Genomic DNA, 12,320 nt, shown 5'->3' with positions numbered 1-12,320 from the left:
CCACGGCATGTGGGATTTTTCTGGACCAGGGCTCGAATCCGTGCCCCCTGCATTGGCAGGCGGATTCTTAACCACTGCGCCACCAGGGAAGTCCTGCTTTGCATTTCTAAAGATATTTCTGGCTGCTGTGTGGAACATGTACCATAGAGAGCCAAGACAGAAACAGGGAAAGAATGGAGTAACCTAGGGGAGAAATGCTGATTTGAGCTAAGGGGCTGGCAGCAATGGACACAAAGTGAAGTAATCAGACTTGTGATGTATGTTGAAGCAGAGAAACGGGACCTACTGATGTATTACACGTTATGTGGAGGGCAGGGGGAGGCGGGTGCAGTGAGAAAAAGGGAAGAATCAAGTGTGATTCCTAGATTTTCAGCTTGGGTAAATGAGTAGTGATATTGTATACTAAGATGGCTTTTGAGACAGAAATCAAAAGTACTATTTTATCTAGGTTAATTTAGAGATGCCTATTAAACATAAAACCAAATACTAAGCACAAGCACTGGATATACAATTTGGAACTCTGTGGATGGTCACAGGTGAAGGGCAAGTCTGGGAGTCACTGGCATGTAGATAATAATATTCAAATCACCAGGGAAAGTACAGACAAAGAATGGAAAATCTAGAAAGAGATCTGAGGCAATCCAACACTTAGTAACTGGGCAAAAGAGGAGGAACCAGCCATACAGAGTGAGAAAAACTCCTCAGCGAGGCAGATATTAGATGAGTACTGCTCTATGAAAGATTAAAAAAGAGACTGTTTCAGAAAGGCATAATTACATCCAAAACAATGAGACATTCAATAAAAGCATATTCATCCATCCATCCATCCATTCATATATGGACAAGGTATTTCAGCTCCATTTGGTGTTTAATTAGTGAAAGATGCAGCATCTTTTTATATTAGGTAGTCTTCATATAAACAAAGCTGATGCATGAAAAGGATGTTTATAAAAATTTAAGTTAGGCAGGAGCTGATCTACAAAAGATTTAATGCAAGATTGTTTTAAAAAAGCAAACTACTGATAAACCTGACTCAATTCAATTTTCATCAATGCTTTCAGAAATCATCTATCATAGACATTGAATCTCATGATGGAATTTTACTTTGTGATCATTTTATTTTGTGTCAGGCTAATTTTGCTTGAAAATCTGTAACTAATTTTTTAAGTATCAAATTAGTATCTAAATGTTAGAAACATATATGACTATGAAGAACAACAAACCCACAAATGTTATTTTCTTCACCTCTCTTTACACATTTTACTAATTTTTAACAGTAGTTGATGTTAGACTATTAACATTCTACTAACTTTAGCATTAAACCTTAAGACAACACAACCAAATTTATATTATATTCATACTTGAAAAATTTCTCTAATAAAACATTCTTCAACAGGATTATGATAAATATTCTGAAGTAAAATATGCCATAAGAACCAAATATTAAAATAGAGAGTAAATAAAAGATATGATGCCTTCTAAATTTATGTATACTACAACCAGACAATATCAAAGAAACCTCAGAAGACAATCATAGTATTTCTTCAGTTATTAAACTTTTCTACCACTTTTTCTGGTGTGTTTTTCTTACATAAAACACTGCTTTTATATTCTTTTAATTTGTAGGAGTCTAAAAAATAACACCCAAGGCAAGGTTTTACATGACATGAGGTAGACCTCCTTACCAGTACTAATAAAATCACTTTACCTGATACAAGATGCTTCTCTGAGAGCATGATTTTTGTGACGGGACTTCGGTGAACTGTGAAGGTCTGAAAAAGCTGAGGGCCTGACCCAACCGTCTCTGGGTGCTGCACAATTACTCGTACTGCTCCAGAGCTCGTACCATAGGCAATCTCAATCCAGTTACCACTGACACCTAACCAAAATCAAAAATTGAAAGGTGATATAATAGAAGACAATAAAAAGAAAGCTGCCCTTGCAAAGTGTTCCCTGTGATAGAAGAGGCAGAGCTGGATTCAGCACTTGTTATCAGCCCCAAATCCAGCTCAGCAAAGAAATCTTAAGACTTCTCTGACCATCTTAAATTCATTCTTTCCTTTACAAATCTTTTCCTAACACTCACTCCAATATAGAATTGTTCACTCTCTCCCTTGTACTATGTATCAGGTTCTATCAGAGCAACTGTAACACCCCAATTCTCTATTTCCATGTCTATCTACCTCTACTCTTTATTGATAAGAGACTGAATCATAATCATTTTTTAATCTATATCACCTTACAGAGTGCCTGAGACATAGTAGGTACTCATTAAATGTTTAAGGAATAAATCTGACATGCTAAGAACACCACTGACACAACACAGTATTCCTAAAGCAATACTCCATATTATTTCTAGCCTCGAATGACCATCTGTTTTACTTCTGCCACAATATTGAATCTTCTCTTTGAATAATCAAGTAATCCATGTACTATTCAACAGTTTCAAAACTGTTATAACTATGGGAAAATATATCCATTCCATTGCTTACATCACATTTACCTATGTTGTTCTCTTCTAATTATATACAACTAGCTCATGACGTCAGGTTCATCTGTGGCTTTTTTTTCAAACAAGTGCCCAGATTCCATCATATATTTAAGACAGAATGGAGTTCAGTGACCTACATTCCTTAAAAGCGTCACAGAGAACCTCTTAGCTTTGATAGCTGTTCTTTCTGATTCACGTGAAAATACTGGAATCGAAGGAAAAGGGCATGCTATGGAAAACACTTCTCAAAACTTAAAAGGCAACTCCATTCTTGTGTCTTAAAAGAAGACACTGCCACCACAAAAGAAGTTTTATTCTCCCTTTTTAATTAGACTGGGGCCGGGGAGGGGAGCATATCTCATTCTAGAGCAGGGGTCAGCAAACTTTCTATAAAAAGCAAATAGTTTAAACTTTGCATGCCACACTGTCTCTGTACAGCCACTCGACTCTGTCACAGTTGCAGAAAAGCAGCCAAAGACAATACATAAAACTATTAATAAAAAGAGCATGGTTTGCTGACCTCTGTTCTGGAGCAACATAGTTTAAATCCTACAATTTCAATCAAAATCATCTGTGCACACCAGAATCTTTCTTTCTTTCATACCGAAGATAATGATTTATTACAATGCATTCAATGAAATGATTACACAAGTAACGTATTCAAACTATTAATATTACTAGCCACATGTAAGTATTTCCTAGAATTCCTTTCATTACAGATAAATTTTGAATTTCCCATTTATGTTTATCTTTCACTCTAGAATATAAAAATTCTTAATAATTTACAGAGCTAGTTTGTTAATTTCATTGCAATGGCCTTTGAAAAAGCAATAAGTTATGGATACTGAGGTTTTCCAAAACTTAAATTTAAAATTTCCCAGAGAAATTTTCAATAGAGATTAAAAGTCTAAAAGCTTTCGTTGTTGTTATTGTTGTGAAAAAAAAATAAAGCTCTTAATTCCAAAATGAAATCAGCTGTCATAGGAAGGTAAATGTGCAGATAAGTTTAACAAATAATTTTAGTTATTATTATAATAGTAGGGCTTAACAATACAATTCACAAGAGGGAAAGTTCTAACTTCCCACCTCAGATTATGTTTACTGGTCATGTCTGACTTCAGTATAAAACCAAACATAAACTTTAGACTCTAAGAGATGAAATCCTCAGCACTGCAGTTCACCAAAACAAAGGGCCAGATTAGTGTTACAATAAACCAACGAATAAACATACATTATCAAAAGAACTTCAACAATTTATAATAATTTTTCTATGCACTAACTTGTTTTGGGTGTGAGGTAAACACTCAGAGCAGTAATAGCATCATTTGAAGGATCATGATAAAGTTCAGTTACAAGAAGATCGTTATCCTTCATTCGCAAAGGGAACTTCTGCATATCTAAAAAATAAAAAAAAAATTAAATAGCATTAAAATAAATAGTGAATCTATTTAAAACTAAAAAAGGTAATATTTTCTTGTTCTCATTTTAAAAATCATACTAAATAGGACCATACTAAGTGTCTGACCACTTACCTATATAATATATTGATCCATTGTTACATCCCAGGAGAAGGAACGACCCAGCAGTGTCATAACTAGTTATAGGAACAACGTCTTGAACCTGATGTAGTGAGAATATTGTTAGATGTCAGTTATTAATTACAATCTATATTTTCTGCTCAATTTCCTCAAAATTTTTGAGTCTTTTAATAAAAAGGATACTAATATCCGATTTAAGTAGGGCTTAGAAAATACTTTCTTTACACACACACACACACACACATCTCCAAGGGGAACTCTGACCTTTTAAAGCTTTTCTAAAAAATTTTTTATTTCCGACAGCAGCACTTTCCTTTCAGAATTTACTCATTTCCTTTTTCTGCACATGACTGTGAGGTCACAGCACACTTTAGGACTGGAAAACCAAGTCTGACCAGGCCCCTTTCTCCCTTGTCTCTCTCATAGAAGAGATGAAATGACCTGCCCAGAATCAGAACTAGAAAACAGATCAACCGATTTCTAGATAGCACTCGCTCCCTTGGTAGTTCATTACCATTTCTTTGAAAAGGTAGTCTTCTCTACTTTCATATTCCCCACTAAATACTTCACCTCTATTTCCTAGGAAATGGCCAAACAAGTTCTCAAATGCTTTTATTTTTTCAAGTACTAGAATTAAAAAAAATCAGTTTTCCAAGCAAATCAGTCTAGTTACAAATTAATGAATGCCTATGTGTGTGCCAAGAGAAAAGCAAAGGGCATGATTTTTACTATAAAACAAAACGAAAAACAAACAAAAAGTGTTATTGTACTGGCGATGAGATCAAACTGAATCACCCCTATGTACAGCCAGGCCAGACATGCATGCGAAAGTTTACACACAAAATTTAAATGAAACACTTTTTATGTACCAGATATTATCCAGGTGAACAAGTACTGGAATGGATAAGGGATGTGAAATATCACTTTTGCTCTGTAGAAGCTTAGAAACTTGTGGGCAAGAAAGAAAAATAAAGACAATTATAATGTGATAGGCACATTAATGCCTATCACAGTATACATTATACATTATTTAATGTATAAACACAGGGTGTGCAATACAATCATAGAAGAGGGAGAAAGGATTCCCATCTCAACCCCAGTCCAGGGAGAAGCACAAAGATCAAGGAAAAGTTCAAAAAGAAACTAAAGCTGAAAACTAAAAAACTAACTAGGAGTTAGGTAGAGAAAGGGAAAAGCACACTTCTGACAGAACAGCAAATACAGCAAAAGAGTCTAACTAAAAACACAAATTTAAAAAGAGCTAAAACTTGGAAATAATGATTCCTAGAAGCCGTTCATGTCCATGACCCTAATTTCTGTGTGTGCCTTCTGGTGTCCTGCATGGTTATAAGTTACACTAGAAATATCTCTGCAAAGATTCAGTGATCACCCCCAACCCCAGGTCAGGTTTCTGTCCCATCAGAACCAACACGTTTCGTAGCAGGTAAACACCGACAACTTCTCAGTGATATGAGTAAAGATGTCTGAAAAATGGAGGGAAGGCTGCTTCACTGACCAATTTTCTTACACCAAGTGCATCGTTTTAGCTCCAGCACTCCAAGAAGAGCTTCAATTCTACCCAGAATCTTCACAGTCAGAGGCTGGGGATAGGTAAGGCCATGAGATTCCTCTCCCTCCGGACCCATTTTTCAGTGAAAGAGCAGCAGCGGCCTGGAGCTTTCCCAGGCACGTCCAAGACAGATATCTGACCTTTCAGTTCTCTGGGAGGATGGGCTCCAGGACTAGAGCCTTCCTACCTCTTTTCCTGCAACCCCTGAGCACGTCCTGCTTTTCTGCTCATGTCTACCCCTCAGTACAAGGAGAACAGGGAAAGCAGAGGATAAGTAAAGTTAGGTTACAGAGGAGTTGGTACGAAGTTCTTCTCTCCCAGCATAAGCAAGGAGCCAGCCTTTCATGGCCTCCTCTTCTTTACCCCAACAGCTTCATGTCAGGAACCTGAGACACCATACTGATTAGTATATTTGGTTCAGTCACGGTGGTCACAAACCTAAGGTGGAAGTGGGTTTTCTCTCCTAACGTTGCATGCAGTGATTATCATTAACTCCTATGTAAAAATTTAAATGACTTACATTTTGAAAATCACTCTATCTTCCCAAGCAACACAAGGCCCCTAGAATCCTTTAACCACAATCTCTACCTGCATGATGATCACTGTTTCTAACATCAGTATGTTTTAACCCTCACCCATTACTTCTTAGACTTATTTAGAGTCACCAGCACATCTACAAATTCTTTGGCTAGTCATGTTTATTGTATTCCACTACTTTCTCTTCTAAGTATAAATAACCTTATCAAAGGGCATTTCTATAGAGGTCCTTCCACTGAAGGTTATAAGTGACAAACTTTGTCTGTATTATCTGAAAACATCTCTCATTCATGTTTGAATGATAGTTTTGCTGGATATGAAATCCTAAGTTGAAAGTTATTTCCCCAACTAACTTGAGAATAGCCTATTGTCTTCTGGATTCTACTGCTGGTGATGAAGAGTCTGTTTTAAGTCTAACTACAGTGTACCTCTCATTACTCTGTGGACACCTTTATGATACTTTTATCTTCTATTATTGGTTGGCCAAAAGGTTCATTCAGGTTTTCCCATAAGATCCTATGGAAAAACCCTGATGAACTTTTTTGCCAACCCAACACATCACCATGTGTGTAAGTGTGACTCTCATTTTATTTAGCCTTGATGTATTTCTTTAATCAGTAGAGTCATGTCTTTCTTCAACTCTCCAAAATTGTTAGCAATTATCTTTTCTAAATTGCCCCACCTCCACTGTTCCTTTCTGAAAGTGATTTTCTCATTTTTTTCTTTCCATATTTTCTCTCTCACTCTTTCTGCTTCAGCGTGAATGATTTTTTTCAAATGTGTCTGTCAATTCATCGTCCTTCTATTCAACACATTAAGTCAGAGTTTTGTTTTGTTTTTAATTTTCAATGACCTTTAAATTTCTGCTCTTTCATTTTGCTTCTTTTCTGACTGGTCCTATTCCTTCGTTATAGTCCAGTCCTTCTTCTATCTCATTAAATAACTTCAGAAATTTATTCTACATTAGTTGTCTAATTGTTCAATTATTTTCAGCTTTGGGGTACATCTGTACTCTAACTGCTAACATTTGATGACTTTCCCTCATTTGCTTTCATGTTTCATGTGTAGTTTACAAATTTGGGGAGGTTATGGGCTCACTTTCAGCAGAAAATATTTCTTCTGCAGAGTCCTGTGCACCATATCTTGTGAAAGTTCAGTTTCATGTCCACATCTGGAAACGCAAATGGCCCTAGACCAGCTTTTTACATTAATTTCTCAAATTGGAGTTCCCATACTTACCTTTGTGTTTTCAATTCACACATTTGTACTCCTAATTTGATTATTTTGGTCTCAATTTCTCATTGATGGTTTTCCCCTGCACCACCTCTCCCCAGTCCAAGACACTAAACACAGGTCAAGCTTTCTTGTTCCAAAATTGTTGAGCAAAATTTTCCCATTCTTCTTCTCAGGGACTGAGGCAGACCTTTAAAGCGTCAGCTTTTTGCAGGAGGCTGGTTTACACTGTCCCATGAAGCCATGCCTCCTATTCCTGGTAGAACCCCAGACCCCAGAGCCTTTACTCTGATACGTGACATGCAAATATGTATAAACAAACAAATAAATGTAATTCAATACTTGATATAGATACAATATATGCTGTTTTAATATTTTTACCCAATATTTCTATATGTCAGCTGATTTAGCTATGTTACTGTAAATCCTAAGTAAGCAAATATAACATACTCAGGGTAGTGGTCAGTACATAATAGACACCAAAATGTCAAGTCTTCTTACCAATAATTGATCTAATTCAGCTACATTACTGTAAATCCCAAGTAAGAAATACAACGTACTTGGGATAGTGTTCAGGACATAATAAGACACCCAAATGTCAGTCCTCTCCAATTCTGGGCCTAAGAATTCTGGGCCTAAGATTCCAATGAATTCTGGGCCTAAGATTCCAATGCCCACCTTATTCTTGTTCCTAACTTGCAGGGGTTCATAAACCTATTACAAAAACAAAAAAGTAAATCCCACCAAACCCTACTTGTGACATCAGTGCTACAAGTGCATCAGAGCACAAAAGAAGAGAAGCCACATCAAATAAGCCTCCCTAGTTCTTGTCCGGCACAGACCATAAGAGCACAGAAATTCACTCTGACTCCTTGTTCCCACAGCCAGTACTTCCTTCTCAAGCTCGTCCTCCACTGTTCATTCAGAGGCCAGGCTGTGACTCAGATGGTGACTCTGGCTGAAGATCTCTCGTCTTTCAGAATGAACACAGACAGAGCTCTCTGATCTTTAGCAATCACAATACACAATGACTTTCCAGGACTAACTTCCAACACTGTCTCTCTGCTTTGATATGAGAACGAAACATGTATAATCTATGTTTCCAGTATACATCTAAATTTAAACTTGCACAACTTGGGAAATAATGCCTAAAGTTACTATTCTGCCACGTAATTCAGCCTAGGCCATGTATTTGAAACACTAATTCCTTATTACTAATCTTCTGAAGTCTAATGAAGAGGAATTAAACAAAAAAAAGAAGAAAACACTGAAACTTTCCTTCTAAAAATAATTTTCTTTTTTCTTACCCAAATCAGATACAATACTCATAAAATTTTCATTAACATTTTATTGAAGCTGTCCTAATAAGAAACTGCTACACCAAAATATCACAACCGCTTTTAGGCTCAAAAACGCTTGCTCTCTCGCTCTCAGGCTCGTTTGTCTGACTCAAATACCTCAAATCAATCTTGACTGTACAGCGAGAGTCACAAACTACACTAGTTGTCCTGTGTACCTTCTGTGTCACTCATGGGCAGAACTGTTGCTAAAGGCCAGATCAGAACCCGCTCATCCAGTGCCACAGCAGCCAGCCTCAGGTCAGAACTGTCCGTTGAGGTTTGCAGATCAGACACTGAGATTTCATTACATCCTAGCTCTGCACTGCACCACCAAAAAAGTAAATCATCTATCTGGGCTAAAAGTTATAAGGCTTGTTTGCTGCATGAATGCTCGACTTACCCCAGGTCTTCCTGAAATGTAATAACAAACCTACTTTGTCAGCTATGGTTTTCAACTCATGCATATACCAAACAAGAAGCAACAGGTTATACATACAGGACTAAACGCTTAAGGTGAAGTATCCACTTTGAGGATGCTAGTATAGTTTTTGGGATCTCAAAATATGAAAACTTTTATATGCAGTTGTGACATTAGTAAAAAACAAAGAAGGTAATAAAGAAACATGTTCCTGGGCTTCCCTGGTGGCACAGTGGTTGAGAGTCTGCCTGCCGATGCAGGGGACACGGGTTCGTGCCCCGGTCCGGGAAGATGCCACGTGCCGCGGAGCGGCTGGGCCCGTGAGCCTGCGTGTCCGGAGCCTGTGCTCCGCAATGGGAGAGGCCACAACAGTGAGAGGCCCGCGTACCGCAAAAAAAAAAAAAAGAAACATGTTTCTTTAGAAACCTAAATGCACCTTGGGAGTTTTATGGCACAGATAGCACAGCTTCTCAGAGCCACTAAAAGCTCACTGGACATAATTAGCCACGTAACTTACCTGAGAGCAGATCTTCCACAAATCATTAAAATCCACATTCCTCTTTACAGAAACAGCACCAGCTGAAGAACCCCTCTGATCGACCTCCCTCCACCTCAACTTTAGATCAGCCTAGATCAGGCCTTCCCCACATTCCTCGGCCCATCACTTTCATGGTAACAACCTTTATAATGCCTTTTCTGTGCCCATATGGAAGGTCCACTCTTGGCTAATATATTTTTTCTACAAACATGACTTCCATGTCTCCATCTAGAATGAAATTTAACTTTCTCCGATTGCCATCTCTCTCATCGGAAGTCATTCATTCTCTCACCATTTCCCCAGCATCTCAGGCGCGGCCGTACGGCCTTAAGAATGTCCCTCCACAAGCTCAGCCCAATCACGACATTCAATTACCCTACCTCTGCCCAGACTGCAGCTTCCAGATCAACACACCACTTCTGCTGAGGAGCTGGGCACCTGGATCAGTTAGCTTTTTGTCCCATTCTCCATTACTGTTCTGGCACCTAAATGTTCACCCTGATGACCCTTACAGTTCTCTGACCACTATTTTAACTACTTTCATCTTTAAGTCAGTTCAACACATGATTTAAATGGCTACGTCAATGAGAACTGCTCCAACTCCAAAACCTTAACTCCAGTCTTTGACCACAACAATTCCCACTCCTTGTAAGTCACCAACCTGCTTTCACGTCCCTCTAGTCCCTTGAATCCCTGCATCCCCCTCTGCTGACCTGGCACTCCTTCATTTCTTGATCTTACAGTTTCAATTACTTTGCCACTTCATGTTTTCTCATCCCTGTGTGTGTCATACCCATTTTATTACATCTCCAATCCTGAATCAGGCCGACACTGTTTTCTTTTCTCTTGCTTCTGTTCCCAGTACTGAGGATTAAGGAAGAAACTCACATAGCTGTACCAGCCAGGTCCATTATAAAGATTTATAATCTCTGCAATCCTTGAAACACACTTCCAATGTCTTTCTCCTCCACAGTACGCCTTCCTCACTCTTCCATCGCAGAGAAAGAAGTCTCTCTACTCTGTTGGGGCAACCCCTCCAGCTGTGTTCTAGACCCCATTTGCTTCTAGGGCACTAGCAACCATCTTCATTCTTTCAACCTTCAAATGCTTTCTCTGTCAACTCCCCTCTCTGACTAACAAGCATGCTCAAACTTCTCCCGTCCTAGAGAAAAAGTAAAATAAAGCACTGAATATCTTTTCCTCCATCCAGCCTTGATCCTTAAACTATCACTTTGTTTCTCTGCTCTCCTTCACCACCAAATTTTTTGAAAGACACTCTGAATTTGCTAACTCTAATCTCTGATCTTTTAATTCCTTAGTTCCTGCAATCTGCCACCCCCAATCAAAACCTAATTAACTTATTAATACATCTGCAAATGATATCCTACTGACAAAACCAATGTCATTTCTCAATCGTATCATATGTGTCACTTTGGCTCTCGGTTTCCTATCTTGTTCCCTTAAGAGCTAATGTTCCTCAGGATTTTAACTTTGGCTTTTCTTTCGCTGCAGATATCCTCTCAATGGAAAATCTTACCAATTCCCATTTTTAAATTACCAAGTATTATGGTTTCCAAATACTTTTTTCTAGCCCTTTTCTTCTTCCCTAAATTCCAGAGGGGTGCTTCCAACTATACATTGAGCTCCTGTATATGGATACCCACAGGAATCTCAAAGTAAACATATTTAGTCATTCTAATTATTCCTCACACTATCTACCAGCATATATGATTCTCCTCCTCCGTTCCCTATCAATGTAAAATATTACCAGCCACTCAACTGTCAGAACTAGAAATCCATCTCTCTCTCCTTTAATTTTTCTCCACCTAATCAGATACCAATCCTTTTAGGAAGGCTTATGAAACGTTTTTCAGCTAGTCTCATCTTTGCCGTCTACTCATTTTAGTTGAAGCTCTGCCTCTTTTGCTGCGTTACTTCCCTGATCTCCAGTCCACTTTTCATATTAGCTAGCACTGTTCTCTTTCTAAAACATGGATCTGGCCAAGTCACTCTCTGCTTAAAGTCCTTTCATTTTTCCCCTCTCCTTCAGAATCAGGCAATAACCTTTTTCTTAGTCTTATCTCCTTCCTGTTCCTCTCAAGTACTTGAAACCGTTTAGCTTGCTATCTTTTCCTTGAACAGGCTATGTATTTTCACACAGAAGTGTGCTCCCACTCAGGAGATGAAGTTTGCCTGGACTACTATTCCCAAGGCATGAAACTTAAAACATTTCAAGGAAATAAAGAAATGTCAAACCAGTTTAAAAACTCACTCATTTTCCCAAGTGACTTAAAATTCTTGAAAATGTAGTCAAACTTGTATCCAGAAGCAAACTTAGCAGTAAATATATTCAATATTTTATACAGTAAGTCCCCTACATGCGAACCTTCAACTTGCAAACTTTCAAGGAAGCAAACGTGTGTTCGCATGCCCAGTCACGTAAGTTAGTTCACATGTCTGGCGTGCACTGTCACGTGCATACATCCTCTACAAGTGGTTGTGCTTTTGTGTACTTTACTGTACAGTACTGTACAGAGTACAGTAGTACAGTATCTTTATTTCGAGCCCAGGATATCTGGAAGCAAGCGTAAAGGCAGCGGTGATGTAGCTGGTACTGCTAAGAAGAGATTCACGACACAGGAAATGGCAAGGGGA

The 12,320-nt window shown here is 38.3% G+C and overlaps 1 protein-coding gene across 2 annotated transcripts in view; it reads right to left on the bottom strand.

The window, feature by feature from the left end:
* Positions 1 to 12,320, bottom strand: part of KCTD3 (potassium channel tetramerization domain containing 3) — a 70,834-nt gene that overhangs the window by 21,482 nt on the left and 37,032 nt on the right. For both annotated transcript variants that reach the window (XM_082652395.1, XM_082652396.1), the window contains exons 11-13: positions 4,024 to 4,111; positions 3,772 to 3,888; positions 1,709 to 1,879 (exon numbers count right to left, since the gene is read on the bottom strand). In XM_082652395.1, coding sequence (XP_082508521.1) covers positions 1,709 to 1,879; positions 3,772 to 3,888; positions 4,024 to 4,111 — 376 coding nt within the window. The remainder of the gene's footprint in view (positions 1 to 1,708; positions 1,880 to 3,771; positions 3,889 to 4,023; positions 4,112 to 12,320) is intronic.

The sequence above is a fragment of the Grampus griseus genome, assembly GCF_964374135.1.
Source record: "Grampus griseus genome assembly, chromosome: 1".
NCBI classification, from domain to species: Eukaryota; Metazoa; Chordata; class Mammalia; order Artiodactyla; family Delphinidae; genus Grampus; species Grampus griseus.
This window is presented reverse-complemented; position numbering and strand designations above follow the sequence as displayed.